General features: G+C 36.8%; 1 protein-coding gene across 1 annotated transcript in view; it reads left to right on the forward strand.

Moving 5' to 3' along the window:
* daam1a (dishevelled associated activator of morphogenesis 1a) overlaps positions 1-18,818 on the forward strand; it is a 31,622-nt gene that overhangs the window by 4,767 nt on the left and 8,037 nt on the right. Inside the window, exons 2-17 of the mRNA XM_053632790.1 lie at positions 2,624-2,837; positions 4,571-4,660; positions 5,826-5,897; positions 6,195-6,289; positions 7,647-7,980; positions 8,708-8,818; positions 8,915-9,018; positions 9,218-9,284; positions 9,376-9,493; positions 9,603-9,741; positions 10,648-10,706; positions 11,543-11,730; positions 11,851-12,126; positions 15,049-15,156; positions 17,273-17,367; positions 18,033-18,117. Of these exons, the coding sequence (XP_053488765.1) occupies positions 2,655-2,837; positions 4,571-4,660; positions 5,826-5,897; positions 6,195-6,289; positions 7,647-7,980; positions 8,708-8,818; positions 8,915-9,018; positions 9,218-9,284; positions 9,376-9,493; positions 9,603-9,741; positions 10,648-10,706; positions 11,543-11,730; positions 11,851-12,126; positions 15,049-15,156; positions 17,273-17,367; positions 18,033-18,117 (2,124 nt within the window). The 5' untranslated portion in view covers positions 2,624-2,654. The remainder of the gene's footprint in view (positions 1-2,623; positions 2,838-4,570; positions 4,661-5,825; positions 5,898-6,194; positions 6,290-7,646; positions 7,981-8,707; positions 8,819-8,914; positions 9,019-9,217; positions 9,285-9,375; positions 9,494-9,602; positions 9,742-10,647; positions 10,707-11,542; positions 11,731-11,850; positions 12,127-15,048; positions 15,157-17,272; positions 17,368-18,032; positions 18,118-18,818) is intronic.

Consider the following 18,818-nt stretch of genomic DNA (forward strand, 5'->3'; position numbering starts at 1 on the left):
TGAAGCAGCGTTACTGTTACCACTACAAAGTTGATTCTTTTCCTATAACAGCACGCCCCCAAGTGTTTTATTCCTCTTATATCACAGCAGTTTGCCAATGATAAAGGTTTTTATTAATCAAGTACCGTACATTTTATCCATTTACGGTTACATTTCAGGGTGTGGAATGTCCGTGAAAATCGAAAAATTGCCACTATCAGTTAAAAATCATACTTTTGAACGTTTCTTTGTAGTACATTTGTTTATTTATTTATATATTTATTATTTATTGGTTTCATTTGTCCGTCTTGTTGAATGAAACGCCCCGGTTCAGGAAGTGGGCGTGGCTAAATGTGTAAATAAGTGTCGATATTCTAGTCGAATATGTATGCCTTCTATTAAGACCTTCTATTAATTTTTGTTTATGATGTTTGCCACCAGATCAACAGCATACTCAGCAGACACTATTCAGTGTGTGTGTGAGAGTGTGTGAGTGTGTGTGATTGTGTATTAGTGTAGGTGAGGTCGTAAGTAGACGTGAATCAGAATGAGGGTGGGGTGTAAAGAAAACAACATATAGAAAACAGAAACACACATGCTACACACCCTATAAGCGCTGGGTGTGGGATGCTGGGATATGTCTGGGCCCAGACACACACACACACACACACACACACACACACACATTTACAGGTGCATTCCCACCTACCTGCATGGTGTACGTGTTGTTAACAACGTGCATAAATCAGTCTTTTGTGATGCTCCAGGTTTTGTTTAACTTCCTGCATTGCGCTGTTGGGCTTTTAACCCTCAGTGACTCAGCTCTCCACTTTACGTTCGGTCTCATTTATAACACTCACTGACTAAAAGTACCAGCTGAACGAGTGAATAGAAATGGAAATGTGGCCTTGTTTACAGGCGGATAATTTCTAATCTGCTGTTCTGATCCGTGCCACGGAGCAGCGATGGACCTGAGAATAACGTGCATGTCTATTATTGGGCATTCTTGGCACACCTCTTAATATACAAAACGTCCATGTTTGGTCAATGTTCATTTTGTTTAAACCACTCGCTGTGCTGTTTGCTTTCATTCACTTCTGATGGTCTTTGTAAGGTAACTTGTTTCCCACATGAAAACAATGAGGCTTCTGTAGTTTGGGGTTTTGGGCGACACAGTTACAATTTCGGAAAATGTCATTCCTGGGAAATACCTGTACTGTGTGTCTATTGTATGCAGAGAGAAACCGTTATAATTATTGCTGTTTTTGTGTGATATCTTCTGCGTGGTGTTTAGTTGACTCACTGACCTTCTCTGGGTCATGGCCTGGCGCTTTATTGTTTGTGGAGACATTGTGTTCCAGCCTTGTGAGCAAGGACATGTCTCGCCCATCTGGGAATGACTGAATCGGCTTTCAGCAGCAGATCCGTGTCTTACACACACAGCACGAAGCTTCTGAAGCTTCCAGTTTTTCCTTAACAATCACTGAAGATTGATATGCAATTATGATATTTAAAGAATAAACCACTGTATAATTATAATGTATTTTTATTATGAAAAAGGTCTGTGAAAACTTGAAATGTGTTCCTAAGACAGCTGTAAATAGATCTGTAAACATTGTTAAGGCCCAGGTCTGTACATGTTTGAATCATTTTAATAAGTCGTTTTTTTTCCTTACAGTTAAACTGTTTCCTCCAATAAGTAGGTTTTTATTTAGAATTTAGGATGAAGAGCTCAGTTGATACCCATATGTGTGGTCCATATGTTATTTCATAGTGTTAATGTCTTAACTATTATTTTAAAATGGTAGAAAATAGTAAACTTTCTATGAGCAGGGGTGTACAAACATTTGACTGGCTGTACATCTGTAAATCAGGGTGTCGTCTGTGTAGCTATAATATACCTATTTTTCACACGGGACAAGCTAGCAGCAGGGCTATAGCATATGTAGCATGCTAGCTCGTATAGAAAGTAAAACCAAGTGACCCAATATAAGCCCCGCCTACTTTGGATGGAAGAGGAAGAATTTCTCATGGAGTTCATATAAACATTGAAAAGTCATTCGATTGTTTAAACACTCGCACGTTTTCACTTGTCGCCGATGTGTAAACAATAACAATAGTCCATTCATTCTCAAATCAAGAACATTCCTACTATTCAGGAAGAACTATCTGGCTTGTCACTTACTTTTATTCTTCCTTCTATATCAACAGACAGACTGGTGAATGAACTGTTTTTGTTAGTTTAATCCATGCCTTCATATAGTGTTAGTGTAGTGTATTTAATCATGGTCTCTAGTGTGTAAATGTCCTGTACTGTAGTGTTTGAACATGACCACGGAGTAGTATATTTATTGTACTATGGCACAGAAGAGTGTATTTCAGTGTGACCCTTGGAGTGTAAATTAACTGTAGGATAATGTAGATTCTTTGAATATGACCTCTGGGTAGTATATTTACTTCAGTATAGTGGAATATATTTGTGTGTGGCCCCTTGAGCATGACCACTGGAGTGTACATTTCCTATAGGAGTGTATTTGAGTATGGTGACAGTCATAACACATCCGGACTTGCTGATGTGAACTTGACGGGTATGTTAAAGCCCAAGTAAAGTGTTGACCTAACCTTGTGTGTGTTTGACCTCCAGCATCTGGCTGTAGCTGTATTGTGACGCAGCAATGACTCCGACTAAACAGTCTTCTCGTGGCTGGACCTCCATCCTGTGCTGCTTTAAGAGAAGCGAGCAGCCTGAGATCACCTACAGGATCAGCCACGACACCAATCACATGGTGCACGCCATGGAGCCCAGGCTGCCCCTACCTCCCGCCGAGGAGCTGGACGCCATGTTCTCCGAGCTGGTGGTGTGTATTCGTCTAATTCTGCTTTTTCACTGCCTGGCTCGGGCAGCTATAAAAATACAGTTTTGATTTGATCTTTATTTATCCTTTCTGCAATGGTCACTACGTTCTGTAACCAGACCACAGAGTGAGCGCCCCCTGCTGGCTATACTAATACCACTTCCCGCAGCAACCTTAGTTTTCCCGTGGATGTCTCCCATCCAGGTACTGGCCAGGCTCAACCCTGATTAGCCTCAGTAGCAAATTAACTTGTACCGCAAACACCAAAATCCTGAGCAAAATAACTTTAATCTTATTAGTGTACAGTGCCTTCACAAAGTTAAAAGACCAAACCATAGATTTTAATGAAATACTAATGGATTTTAAAAAATACATTTAGTGAATATTAGTAAATTTTCTTGTGATATTTCTGCTTTTGTGGCACATTTGGGTGAAAATGGGTGTTGATCATTTATTCTCCATGCCTAATGCATCTCTGGTGAGTTTTCAGTAAACACTATTAAACGTGTTTAGGAGAAATCTGTTGCTTCTCACTTACAAGCAGCCGTTTGCCTCGTTTTAAAATCCACTCGCGCGTTGTTTCTTTCTTCCGTAGAGTTGCTGAACTTCAGCTGCTGGTCATGTTTTACAGTGTCGCTATGCTCACTGGTCACAATGAATAAGGAAGAATGATAGCATGAATCGAACTGCGTTGAGAAATGCGTCGAGATTCGAATTTCCATACAATTTTTTCATTTAGTTTGAGATCATAGCAAGAATAACATAACACATTCTATGCTTTTGTGTCAGAAATGGCAATGAAATGGACATTACTCGGCGGTCAAACACTCAGTTTGTACTGTTTTTAGACAGTTTTGTTTCAAATCGAGTCTCAACTTTCAAACAGTGACAATATTATGGTATATAAATTTACACCAACGTGAAGCAGAGAGCTGTGTCATCCTCAGTATGACGCCGTCATCACAACCAGATTTGCACGTGCAGGTGTTTGGGAGCGTGTACAGTACATGCCTCTGTGTCTTTGTGTCTATTTTAGACTTTCTCAGCCTTGCAGTTACTTTAACAGATACCTTTATTTCCAAGAACATTCAGACTGTCAGGTGTTTTTCTTGTTTGCAGAAAGTTTTCTTTTAAGCATTCCTGCAACATTTTTTTTCTTGTGCGAATTTTAAAGCATTTCCGTAAATTTTTTTATTTAAATTTTTTGTCTAGCTGGAAACGGTGTGTCAGAATACCAGCAGCAAAGGTTTTTAGAACATTGCAGAAACATTATTTTTGGATCACTGGAGCATAATCATCATCAACTTAACTCGTTTGTAATCTGTAAATTTGACTCGAATATCAACGCTGACATTTAGCCACGCCCACTTCCTGAACAAGGTCGTTTCATTCAATAAGACGAATAAATAAAACCAATAAATAAATACATAATCTGTAAATTTGACTCGAATATCAACGCTGACATTTAGCCACGCCCACGTCCTCAACCAGGGCGTTTCATTCAATAAGACGGATAAATAAAACCAATAAATAAATAAATAATTTGTAAATTTGTGATCTAAAATATCTCCAAACAGTCCAATGAACACCTCTAATGTAAACACACGACTATTTGAGTTTACTTTGAGTCTTCAATGTTTATATTCTGTATTTTGTTTAGTTTTTTTTTTTTTTTTTTTTTAAATATATATATATTTAACTCATTGAGTTGGTGTTTTTTGTGTTTCCTCCATCAGGATGAACTGGACCTCACTGATACACACAGAGCGGCCATGTTCGCTCTCCCTGCTGAGAAAAAATGGCAGATATACTGCAGCAAGAAGATGGTAAGAGTGACAGGTCTCCTACTACATGCTTTGTGTGAAAAAGTGAGAGAGAGAGAGAGAGAGAGAGAGAGAGAGAAAGAAAGTGAAAGTGTACGAATGGGGGGAAACTGACTGAAAGAGACAAGCAGGTCAGGAACAAGGAAAACAGGAGCTGAAAAGAGATGAGGAATGGGAACGTGAGCGAGATCTGATCAAAGGAAGAGCGCGAAAGTGCAAGAGATATGGAGAGAGAAAAGAAATGAGAAGAAAGTGAGCAAAAGATAATTAACTAAAACGAAGAAGGTAGAACGACACAAATAGTTCACTGAAGAAAAAGGAAAGAAAGAAAGGCGCGAGAGACTGATATAAAGAGGAGGTGAAAGGGAGAGCGTGAGGAAAAGAGATAAAGAGTGAAAGAAGTGTTTTACTGGCCTACGTGACAAGCCAGAACTCCGAGTATATCCGATACACAATATACATTATAAACACTTTACTCGGTGTTATAACAGTCTAACGTCGTGTGTATTCTTATAAATGAGGTCAAGAGGATTTATTTTTTTTCTTTTTTAAACTTTATTATTTGGTTTTGTTCGTTCAATTTAAATGATCAAAGCGTTTAATCTTTTGATCTGGCCAATATTTTATCCTCGGGTTTATTTGGAAAGTTTGAATGGCGCTGTGGGGAAAATGTAAACCTGCTTCTTCTCTTTCCAACATCAAAATCAGTGTGAGGATTAAACGCAGAGCTTTCGCGCCGTCTGTTAACAGTTTGGACTGATTTCAGTGCCATGTGGCTTTGATGTCTCTACACGTGTAACGGGATTAAAAATGTCCGCCCCGTCCTTCTGACCAAGGGACATACGTTTCCACGTGACGCGCGTACGTTGAATATCAAATTAAATTGAAACGCAGATTAATATTCGGGAAAGTTTTATTTCACCTCTCTCTTTTCTTTCTTTCTTTCTTCTAACTAATTGCTTATTGCACTTTAGAACAGGCGATTGAAGCTCCTGTATTTGTTATTAGTTGTCTGACTGTATGTTTAATGTGTGGACTGAATCATGTCTCTGTGTGGAGGTGGATGTAAGTGGCCTGTGTTTTTTTCGCTTTCGTTATTAAAGCAGTTTTACAGAAATGATCAATACGTTTATCAATCAAACGCGTTTTCTTTCTGATGATCGTTCAGGAACAGGAGGAGAATAAAGGAGCGATGAGTTGGCCCGACTATTACATCGACCAGATTAACTCCATGGCCGCTGTGAGACACACACACACACACACACACACACACAGGAGTTTGTTCATAAATTTGTTTTCAGCATTCATTTTACAGTGTTTATATAAAAGCTGTGTGTAAATGAAGGATCATTAGGTTAAAAAAACATATTGTGTATATATATATATTTAAATGATATAACATCTGCTTTAGACAGATAACCGACTCACAGAGATTATAACACATGTCCAGTGTGTATTAACGTGTTGTGGATGAATGATATTGAGTGTATGTAATGTTATATAATAAACACTACTGTGCGCTGGTGCTGCTGCTCAGAGGAAGACGGTCCTGGCTCTGGAGAAGGAGGAAGAAGAGGAGAGGAACAAATCCATCCAGGGTTTAAAGACAGCGTTGAGGACACAACCCATGAGGTACAGGCGCACACACACACACACACACACACACACACACACACACACACTTTTCTCTTCTCCTCTCTTCTCTGCTCTTCTTTCTATCTTTATTTCTTTTTTCCTTTCTTTCTTTTTCCCCTCTTCTCTTCTTTCTTTTCTTTTTCATTTTCTCTTCTCTCTCTCTCTCTCTTTTCTCTCTTTCTTCCTTTCTTTCTTTCATCTTCTCTTCTTTCTTTCTTTTTTCATTTTATCGAATTTATTTTGTTCGTTCTTTCTTTTTTCTTTCTTTCTTCTCTTCTTTCTTTCCTTTTCTCTTTCTTTTTTTACTTGCATTTTCTCATCGCATCTCTTCTTTCTTTCATTCTTTTTCTCTTCTTTCTATTTTCTTATTTCTTTGTTTTTCTCTTCTCTTATCTTCTTTCGTTCTTTCTTTTTTCTTTCTCTTCTTTCTTTCATTCTTTTTCTCGTCTTTCTTTGTATTTTTTCTTTTTCTCTTTTTCTTATGTCTTCTTTTCTCTTCTTTCTTTTTTCTTTCTGATCTCTTCTCTTCTTTCTTTCATTCTTTTTCTCTTCTTTCTTTGTTCTTTATTTGTTTCTCTTTTTTCTTATTTCTATGTTTTTCTCTTCTTTTATCTTCTTTCGTTCTTTCTTTTTTCTTTCTCTTCTCTTCATTTCTTTCTTTTTTCTCTTCTCTTCTCTCTCTCTTTCTTCCTTTCTTTCTTTCATCTTCTTTCTTTCTTTTTTATTTTATCTTCTTTCTTTTTTCTTTCTCTCTTCTATTCTTTCTTTCCTTTTCTCTTCTCTATTTCTTTTTTCTTACTTGCATTTTCTCATCTCTTCTTTCTTTCATTCTTTTTCTCTTCTTTCTTGGTTTTTTCTTTCTTTCTTTCTTCTTTCTCTTCTTTTCTCTTCTTTCTTTCATTCTTTTTCTCTTCTTTCCTTGTATTTTTTCTTTCTTTCTCTTTTTCTCTTGTCTTCTCTTCTCTTCTTTCCTTCATTCTTTTTCTCTTCTTTCTTTGTTCTTTCTTTCTTTCTCTCTTCTCTTATTTCTGTTTTTCTCTTCTCTTCTTTTATCTTCTTTCATTCTTTCTTTTTCTTTCTCTTCTCTTCTTTCTTTCTAATTTTCTTTTTCTATTCTCTTCTTTTTTTTCTTTCTCTTCTCTTTTTTTTCTTTCTTTCTTGCATGCTCTCTTTTCTTCTGACACACTTTCTGTGCTCATTAGAACACGTGGTATTTTGCAGTAACGTATGATGAGGTATAAAATGAGAAGAAAGAAACATGCGCACGCCGGTAAAACGCTACTGTATTCTAGATGTAAACGTGTTAAACGGTGAGTTTTTCGTAAATAAATCGACTCTGCTCTCCACGTTGCAGTTTTGTGACCCGCTTCATCGATCAGGACGGCCTGACGTGTCTGCTGAACTTCCTGAAGAACATGGAGTACGATACGAGCGAGTCTGAGATCCACACCTCGCTGATCGGCTGCTTCAAGGCTCTGATGAACAACTCTCAGGGCCGCGCCCACGTCCTCACTCACCCCGAGGGCATCAACATCATCGCTCAGAGCCTCGGCACCGAGAACATCCGCACCAAAGTGGCCGTGCTGGAGATCCTGGGTGCCGTGTGTCTCGTCCCCGGCGGCCACCGCAAAGTCCTGGAGGCCATGATGCACTTCCAGAAATACGCCAGCGAGAGGACGCGCTTCCAGGTGAGACACGGAGCAGGATGCTGGGCCGCGTCCCAAATCACTCACTGTGTAAATCTGCACACCACCAGGAGAGAGTTTTACTGGCTTACCACATACCACTAAATACCCCGGACCAGAAAATCAACAATTTAAATAAACAACTTTTTTCTATTTTTAAATCATTACAAGTTATAAACTGCAATCTATTTTTTTAATACACTATCATAATGTGTGCACTGACTTATATCAGGCTTATATTTTTATTTGATTGCTGTGCATTCTTTCTTTCTTCTTTTCTCTTCTCTTTTCTTTTTCTTTCTTTCTTGACTATCTGTTTTTTCTATTTTCTCTTTTTCTTTTCTTGCTTTACTTTTTGTTGCTTTGTTGTTCTTTGCTATTTCTTTTCTTCTTCTTTCTGTCTTCTTCCTTTTTCTTTTTTCTTTTCCTTTTCTATATTTTCTTTCTTTCTTTCTTTGAATCTTTTTAATTATTTTTCTTTTCTTTTTGATCATTCTTTCTTTCTTTCTTTCTTTCTTTCTTTCTTTCTTCACTATTTGCTTTGTTTTCCCCCCGCCTTTTATCTGTTCTTATTTTCTTTCATTCATTATTATTGTTTTTAAACGTGTTTGATGACTTCGGAGTTCTGGCCGATGTTTAATGAATAATTAATAAATAAATAAATAAATAAATAAAAATTGAGGTCTGATTGTAACACGAGTGTGTTTGTGCTCGTCTCGTCCTCTCTCAGTCCCTGGTGAACGAGTTGGACAGGAGTACGGGCCGTTACAGAGACGAGGTGAACCTGAAGACGGCCATCATGTTCTTCATTAACGCTGTGCTCAGTCGGGGAGCTGGAGAGGTGAGGCTGTGTGTGTGTGTGTGTGTGTGTGTGTGTTTGTTATACAGGAAGTGAAACAGAAATCAGAATAAATCAGAGTGAATATTTCACCTGCAGTCGAGTCTGGACTTCAGGATTCACTTACGTTACGAGTTCCTCATGCTGGGAATCCAACCGGTCATCGACAAACTCCGGAGCCATGAGAACGAGACGCTGGACAGGTGAGATCTGGGTTTCCTGTCTGCAAATCCAAAATAATTTACCTATATTTACACACAAATATTTCTGTAATAATAAAAGCTGAAAATTAGTTGTTTTTTTTGTTTTTTTTTATACATGAACCTCAGATAATAAAACCGTATTTTTCTGTATTTCCACGACAGTGTAATGACGAGTCGACTTTTTTTTTTGTGTTTCTAGGCATCTGGACTACTTCGAAATGAAGAGAAATGAAGACGAGCTGGAGTTGGCCAAGCGCTTTGAGAATGCAAGTTTACTTTTTGACTGAATCATTTTTCACTTTTTTTCTTTCCGAAGATCTGATCACGTGTTACGGATCATGTCTTCGGTCTCTTTAGGTTCATATCGACACTAAGAGCGCCTCGCAGGTGTTTGAGCTCATCCGTAAGAGGATCAACCACACCGAGGCATTTCCACACTTTATCTCCATCCTCCAGCACTGCCTCCACATGCCCTGTGAGCAATCATCACAAAAACAACAACAACAATAATAATAACAACAATAATAATAATAACAATAATAAATGTGTCATCATTATAAAGAGAGTCATTTCTCTCTTTGCAGATAAGCGGAGTGGGAACACGGTGCACTACTGGCTCCTCCTTGACCGAATCGTCCAGCAGATTGTCCTACAGACTGATAAAGGTCACGACCCCGATGTCGCGCCTCTGGAGAACTTCAATGTAAAGAACGTGGTGAGAATGTGAGTAACACGGAGTCCAAGTGTATTCCTGCCCTTCATCTTATTCTTCCTGAAGTTTTATCAATTCATATACTGCACAAAAATGACATTAATAATCGTATTAAGCTAATATCATTTATTATTATATTATATTATCATTTCTGCATTTTAAGCTAGAAATTGTTTGTTTTATTGGCAAATAATTTGACAAATTTGATCATTATTTGCCAAAAGGCACTGACTAATTTAAAAACAGTAAGAAAAAAAAATGATTTCAAGCTTGAAATTGTTTTGTTTTACTTTCAAATAGTTTTGCTAATATCAAGGATTTATTTGTAAAAAAAAAAAACAAAAAAAACAAACAAACAAATAAAACAAATACAATTAAAAAAAACAACAAAAAAGCAAAGGGCAAACTGAATTATCTACCAAATGAAAAAGACAAATTGAAGTTTAAAAACAGTTATTTCAATTTGTTTAATTGGCAAATAATTGAGAGAATGTCAAGCTTTAGTTTCTAGAAAGAATCATTATTACTTGCCAATAGAAAAATACCATTAATTTTTTTTTTTTAAAGGGGAAAAAAAATAATATAAAGCTTGAAATTGTTTTTTTGTTTTTGTTTTGTTGGCAAATTATTTTACAAATTTCAAGAAAGAAAAAGCATCATTATTTCCCAAAAGAAAACAATTTATTTAAAAATTTATTTAATTGGCAAATAATTTTTCTAGATAAAAGTATAATGTTACCAATAAAAAAGGAATAAAAAAAATAGAATCTCTAGAAATATGCTTAATAAACGTTTTTGTTTCACCTAAATAATCTGTAATCGAATTTTCTTTCACTTGCTGAGATATTTCTTTCTTTTATTCTTTCTTTCTTTCTTTCTTTTTTTTCTCTTTTCTCCTTCTGTGTAAACACTGACAGGTTGGTGAATGAGAATGAGGTGAAACAGTGGAAAGAGCAGGCGGAAAAGATGAGGAAAGGTAACGTATACGCGTCCGCTGTGACCTTCGCTCCGATGTGCACTGACCCTGATTTCTAAGTCCCGAGCATCGATTCGGTCCCTTTTGAAGCAGCTGTTTACACACATCAAAGGATCGTGTTTACACATCTGTATTTTGTCTTGATTGCGGTGGGGGAAACAGCAGAGGATTTATCTAGCATATAATCTAAAAACCAAACATATTTTCCTTTTAAATAATATACTTTATTTGTTTGTTTGTTTGTTTGTTTGTTTGTTTGTTTGTTTAACTTCCCATCAAATAGCTCTACGTATTTTAGGTTAAAGATTATTTTAAATTACAGACTTTGCAGATTTATTTTAGTTTAGAAGCGCATTTGACTAAATGTTTTTGTTTTACAAAGGTAAAAAAAAAGGGTTTAAAATTTTTGATGCATTAGTTAAATAATAGTCAAATACAGTGCCCTTTACTAATATTGGCAACCTTGGTAAATATGAGCAAAGAAGGCTGTGAAAATGTGTCTTTATTATTTAACCTTTTGATCTTTTGTTAAAAAAAATCATACAAATACGCTGCTGTCATGGACATCAAACAGTTGCAAACACAACACCGTTTTATATATATATATATATATATATATATATATATATATATATATATATATATATAAACTTTGTTAAATATAGTTGTGCAACAACTATTGGCACCCTTTTAGTCAATTTTCGTCAACAGCACCGTGAGAGTTTCCTTTCAGAGACTAACTGTACAAACTATATCTCTTGAGGAATCCTTTTTTTCTGCATGCTGTTAAAAGTGCATCACAGACAGTCAGTAAATGACGGATTGTCTGTGTGCAGATCATAGCGAGGTGCAGCAGAAGCTGGAGAAGAAGGAGCGAGAGTGTGAGGTGAAGGCGCAGGAGAAAGAGGAGATGATGCAGACGCTCAGTAAGATGAAGGAGAAACTGGAGAAGGAGAACAACGAACATAAACTCACCAAACAGCAAGTGGCTTCACTCATGGCTCAGCTTCACGAGCTCAGTACTGTACGCACAACACACACACACACACACACACACAAAAAAACCCCCCAAAACAACAATATGTATATATACATATTAAAACACACGTTAAATATGCTTGCTCGATGTGTTCCTCTCCTCTAGAGGGCAGTTGTTCCTGGAGCCCCTGGTCACATTCCTGAAGCTCCTGGTGCTCCCTCTGCTCCTTCACCTTCAGCAGGAGGTCTCGCTCCGCCTCCTCCTCCTCCTCCTCCTGCTCCAGGTGGGATTCCTCCTCCTCCACCTCCTCCTCCTCCTCCAGGAGCTCCTCCTCCTCTTTCTGGACTTCTGTTCGGTTCTCCTGGATCAGCGCAGAAGAAGAAGGACATTCCTCAACCTTCGAATCCACTTAAAAGCTTCAACTGGGCCAAACTTAATGAGGTGAGTCACAATGGTGTACGCTGACTTATATCAACACTGACACTGATTCTGATATCGACACTGACTCAATGAACACCGACTCTGATATCGACACTGACTCTGATATCGACTCTGATTCTGATATCGACACTGACTCAATCAACACTGACACTGACTCTGATATCCACTCTGACTGATATGACACTGACTCTGATATCGACACTGACTCTGATTCTGATATCGACACTGACTCTGATATGGACTCTGACTTAATCAACACTGACACTGACACTGATATTGACACTGACTCTGATATTGACACTGACTCTGATTCTGATATCGACACTGACTCTGATATCGACACTGTCTCAATCAGCACTGACACTGACTCTGATATCGACTCTGACTCTGATATCGACACTGTCTCAATTAGCACTGACACTGACTCTGATATCCACGCTGACTGATATTGACACTGACTCTGATTCTAATATCGACACTGACTCTGATATTGACACTGACTCAATCAACACTGACACTGACTCTGATATCGACTCTGACTCTGATATCGACATTGACTCTGATATCGATATGGACTCTGCCTCTGATATCGACACTGTCTCAATCAACACTGACACTGACTCTGATATCCACTCTGACTGATATTGACACTGACTCCGATATCGACACTGACTCTGATTCTGATATCGACACTGACTCTGATATTGACACTGACTCAAATATTGGCAATGACAGTACCTTTAATATTGACACTGACTCTGATATTGACAATGACTCTGATTCTGATATCAACACTGACTCTGATATCGACACTGACTTAATCAACACTGACACTGACACTGATATTGACACTGACTCTGATATTGACACTGACTCTGATTCTGATATCGACACTGACTCTGATATCGACACTGTCTCAATCAGCACTGACACTGACTCTGATATCGACTCTGACTCTGATATCGACACTGTCTCAATTAGCACTGACACTGACTCTGATATCCACGCTGACTGATATTGACACTGACTCTGATTCTAATATCGACACTGACTCTGATATTGACACTGACTCAATCAACACTGACACTGACTCTGATATCGACTCTGACTCTGATATCGACATTGACTCTGATATCGATACGGACTCTGCCTCTGATATCGACACTGTCTCAATCAACACTGACACTGACTCTGATATCCACTCTGACTGATATTGACACTGACTCCGATATCGACACTGACTCTGATTCTGATATCGACACTGACTCTGATATTGACACTGACTCAAATATTGACAATGACAGTACCTTTAATATTGACACTGACTCTGATATTGACAATGACACTACCTTTAATATCAACACTGACTCTGATATCGACACTGACACTACCTTTAATATCAACACTGACTCTGATATCGACACTGACACTACCTTTAATATCAACACTGATTCTGATATTGACAATGACACTACCTTTAATATCAACACTGACACTGATATTGACAATGACACTACCTTTAATATCAACACTGATTCTGATATTGACAATGACACTACCTTTAATATCAACACTGACTCTGATATCGACACTGACACTACCTTTAATATCAACACTGACTCAAATATTGACAATGACACTACCTTTAATATTGACACTGACTCTGATATTGACAATGACACTACCTTTAATATCAACACTGACACTGATATTGACAATGACACTACCTTTAATATCAACACTGACTCTGATATCGACAATGACACTACCTTTAATATCAACACTGACTCTGATATTGACAATGACACTACCTTTAATATCAACACTGACTCTGATATCGACACTGACACTACCTTTAATATCAACACTGACTCTGATATCGACACTGACACTACCTTTAATATCAACACTGATTCTGATATTGACAATGACACTACCTTTAATATCAACACTGACACTGATATTGACAATGACACTACCTTTAATATCAACACTGACTCTGATATCGACAATGACACTACCTTTAACATCAGCACTGACTCTGATATTGACAATGACACTACCTTTAATATCAACACTGACTCTGATATCGACACTGACACTACCTTTAATATCAACACTGACTCTGATATTGACAATGACACTACCTTTAATATCAACACTGACACTGATATTGACAATGACACTACCTTTAATATCAACACTGATTCTGATATTGACAATGACACTACCTTTAATATCAACACTGACTCTGATATCGACAATGACACTACCTTTAACATCAGCACTGACTCTGATATTGACAATGACACTACCTTTAATATCAACACTGACTCTGATATCGACACTGACACTACCTTTAATATCAACACTGACTCTGATATCGACAATGACACTACCTTTAATATCAACACTGACTCTGATATCGACACTGACACTACCTTTAATATCAACACTGACTCTGATATCGAGACTGACACTTTTACAGTTTCCAACTAAATTCTTTTGTTCCTTTTTTCCTTTCCATTTTGTTTGCAGGTTCCGACTGCCTTTAAGCTTTTGCAGGAAGGCTCTTTGCCTTTATAGATTCCTTTTTATCCATTTTAATTTTAAAACTTAATTAACCTTGGTAGAAAAAAAATCTCTCTGCTCAATTTACACCTGACTTCAGGGTCCACTTAATTGATCAATTCCACCTGACAGCATTCCTGAAATGAAGGAATGTGAAATATGTGCTTTAGATGTATTTGACGTTGGGAGAAATGTAAAATTGATTAATTAAACCAGTGTATTATTATTATTATTATTATTATTGTTGTTATTATTATTATTATTATTAATAATAATAATAATATTGCTTTCAGTGGAACCTTTCCAGAACCCAGTGCTCACAGGACGTGTTGTTGTGTTTGTGTCCTGTAGAACAAGCTAGAAGGAACCTTGTGGACGGAGCTGGACGATATCAGAGTTTTTAAAGTTCTGGACCTGGAGGACATAGAGAAGACGTTTTCAGCCTACCAGAGACAGCAGGTACGACTGAAGTCACGGAGCTCAATCTCTGAATTGTCTTGGAATTCTCTTGGAACTATTTTACAGCCTTGAAAATACCATCATGATGCGTGCATGTGCTGACCGCTTTAACATTTCTGTTAGCAATTATCTCATTCATTTTCCATGCAAACAGCAGACGTTTCTGATAAAAATAAAACGGTAAAATAAAAAACACAACTCTGCTAGGAGAAACACTCACGTTATTCCAGTCTGTTACCCAGATGCGCGTGTGTGTGTGTGTGTGTGTGTGTGTATGGCCTCAGGTTTATAGAGGCATGTCATTTCGTTTTTATTAGCCACAATATGGGAGACTTATTGTCGAGGTAATACAAGACAGCTGGTGTGTTTAAGACACACACACACACACACACACACGCACACGCACAGTATGTCACTGGAGAGTAGTCAGTAACAGTGGAGAGAAAAAACATGAAATATTAATGTTATTTAAACATTAAAACATATTGATTATACATTTTATAAATATAATGTCCTTGAGTTGTTGTTTGTGTTCAACTCGTTCTGATTTGGAGCTTTTTTTATATTGATTTTATCCCAGATTTCGGATCAGTATTTAGACATTATATTAGTATTTTAGACAATATTATACCTCGTGTTGTAATTATAAATATTAAATACGTTGTACTTTACTGAGGGTTGATTTTCTGTTTGGTTTGTTGTCTTTTGGAACTTTATGATTTTTTTATTTTTTTCCCAGCAGGTAATGATAAAATGTTTAATCTGAAATATTATTAAAGATATACAGTATGTTTAAGTTGAAGTATATATGTTTAAGAGATTGAATATTTCAGTTTGGATTTTAAGCAATCCTGTTTTTTTATTTTTTATTTTTATTATCAATGGAATTAAATTTGTGCCAAAAGTACTGAGCGTAACTTTTTGTTTGTACTTTTTAGTGGAAATTACTTACCTACTTAATCAGTATATTAGTTCATAATTAATATTTGAGGTTTGGGTAGTATTATACGACAATATTACCAAGATGAACTCTCAGGAGCGGCACAGTGTGTCGTTAGTGTCGTAGCCGTCATCATCCTCCTCCTCCTCCTCTTCCTCCTCAGCTAGACACTGGAGCTGTCGATCCAAATCTCACTAGCCAATGAGAGTAAATAACTGTTAAGCCCCGCCCACACGCTGTTCGCCAGAAACGTAAAGGTTGAAAGCGTAAACACAAACTCTGGCAGCGCATTCATAAACCAAGATTATTGGAAAAAAAAAAGAACGCTGTTTATTTGAAAACCGTGTCAAATTTTTCAGAGCGTTTTTTTCTTCTTTCTCACTGTATATTCTTGTTCGCTTCTTGAAAAGTTACGTTCAATACTTTTGGCACAAATTTGTTTCTATAATTATCGAGGCTAACGAAATAATTGGGGGCAAAATGTACAGTTTTGACTATTTTTTCAGGTAAAAATTTTCTGAGGTGTTCTTAATAAATATAGTTCACGATTATATAATTGTGTTAACTGCAATATATATATATATATATATATATATATATATATATGTATATATATATATATATATATATATATATATATATATATAAAATATGTGTGTGTGTGTGTGTTTAATGTTAGCTAAGTGGCGCATTATTAGAAAGAAAGCATTCTCTATTCACCATGACAGAAAACTTTCAAGATAAACCTTACTAGTGCGAGACGGGGGAAAGGGGGCGGAGCTTTCAGAGTGCGTCAGTTAATATCGGAGACTTTGAAAAATCTGCGCAAAGGCTGATTGGCTCATCTGCTGTTTTTGTCATGAAAAAAGTAGACTGCTCTCACCTGCAATCCCCACAGTTTGAAGACCTCTGGTGTAGACCGATGATTTGAGATGAGGTGTTAAATACAGACAAAAAAAAAACCCTCTAGGCTATAGCAACCCCAAGAAAAGTGTGTGTATGCAACATTGATGGAAAACTGACTCTGATATCGACTCTGACTCTGATTCTGACTCTGACTCTTATGGAATAATCGTGCTTCCGTAGTGTTTTGGTGCCACAGTTAGTCCGTTTGCGCAATCTTTGACTTTACACAGCTTACAAATTTACTTTAACTGCAACCACGTCTCTCTGCAGAAGGAGTCTGGCGATGACGCAGCTGCAAAGAAAGTGAAGGAGCTGTCGGTTATCGACGGTCGCCGAGCACAAAACTGCAACATCCTCCTGTCACGGTGAGTCTGGAGCTCAGCACATTATTATTCATACACCATCCATATTTCAGGATAGGTGAAAAAAAGATTAAAAGGTTATACTTTTAATCAAGATAATGAAGGTATATAATAAATTATATACGGTATATCATACATAATAATGATATAAATAAATCACTACAGTAATTAGTATTTATAGTAATTATTTAATGATCATATTAATAATGTTTTAATATGTTTAATATTTGTAATTATATTATATTTTATATCGTTATTTATTTATTTGGTTTAAAAAGCTCTGAAAGGCTTAACAGCTTGGCTTTGATTATAATAAAATAAAATCAAAGTTGTTTTTTTTTTCATGAGTAAACAATTATTTCGTTGATAGAATTTTATACATATATCTCAAAGCTCCAAAGGTTTATATTTAGTTTACATTTAGTTTCTATACAGTAAGTGCTTATGTATTTGATTGAAGTAAAAAAAAAAAAAGGAAGAATCAAACTGATAAAGTTTAGAAAAAAAAAAGAGTATGTTAATTATTCTCCTTTTATTCAACATTTAAATTGAGTCACTTGGAGCTTGAACAGAATGAGAGAGTTAAAAATGTCACATTAATGCTCAGTGATATTGTATTAACATTTTTATCAATGTTTAAAAACAAATAAAAAAAAATCGTACGGCAGGTTAAAGCTATCCAACGATGAGATTAAGAAGGCCATAATGACCATGGACGAGCAGGAGGACCTTCCCAAAGACATGCTGGAACAGGTGATTAACGTGAACCGATACTGATATACTGTTTGTAGTGGCATTTATACACATATCTGAGCATAAAATGAGCACAAACTTTAGTAAAGATGTCATTATTTATCAGCTTTGGTGTTTACCTCTGTAAGTCTGTGAATGATTGTGAATAAGGAATGACAATAATGCAAGAGTAAGACGTGTTTAAAAGCGAAACACACCACGTGGCGTGTGATTACTCGGTCATATAAAAGCAGGGAGGATTGATTAGGTGTCTGACCTCAGGGCTGCTTGAATCTGAACTCGAATTAAAGAATGAAAGAAAAGCAGGAGTTTAAAGACTCGCGTCTACACATTTTGATCAGATTGAGTGTGTTTTCTCTATGAAGGAGAAAAGCCCCTCTCTCTTCTAACTCTTAACCGTCTCTAATGTTGTGAGAAAAGCTGTTAGGGGTATGATGATACAGCAGTATGATATGGATGGTCAGGAAGTAATGTTGTACTGGTAATCATATGTTAGTACACAGAACAATGGCACTTATCAGCATGTGCCTTAACATAATTACATCAATTAACATATCTGTGGGAGTTGGCCCAAGAGGCGGAGCAACCACTGGTGAAGAGAAGTGGGAGGGGCCAGACACACAATGCCTCTGAGCTTACTTTAAGCAAATGAGAAGTGATATATCAAATGAATACATGCTATGTACTAGCAAATTTAATTT

This window comes from Ictalurus furcatus, chromosome 9 (assembly GCF_023375685.1).
Source record: "Ictalurus furcatus strain D&B chromosome 9, Billie_1.0, whole genome shotgun sequence".
NCBI classification, from domain to species: domain Eukaryota; kingdom Metazoa; phylum Chordata; class Actinopteri; order Siluriformes; family Ictaluridae; genus Ictalurus; species Ictalurus furcatus.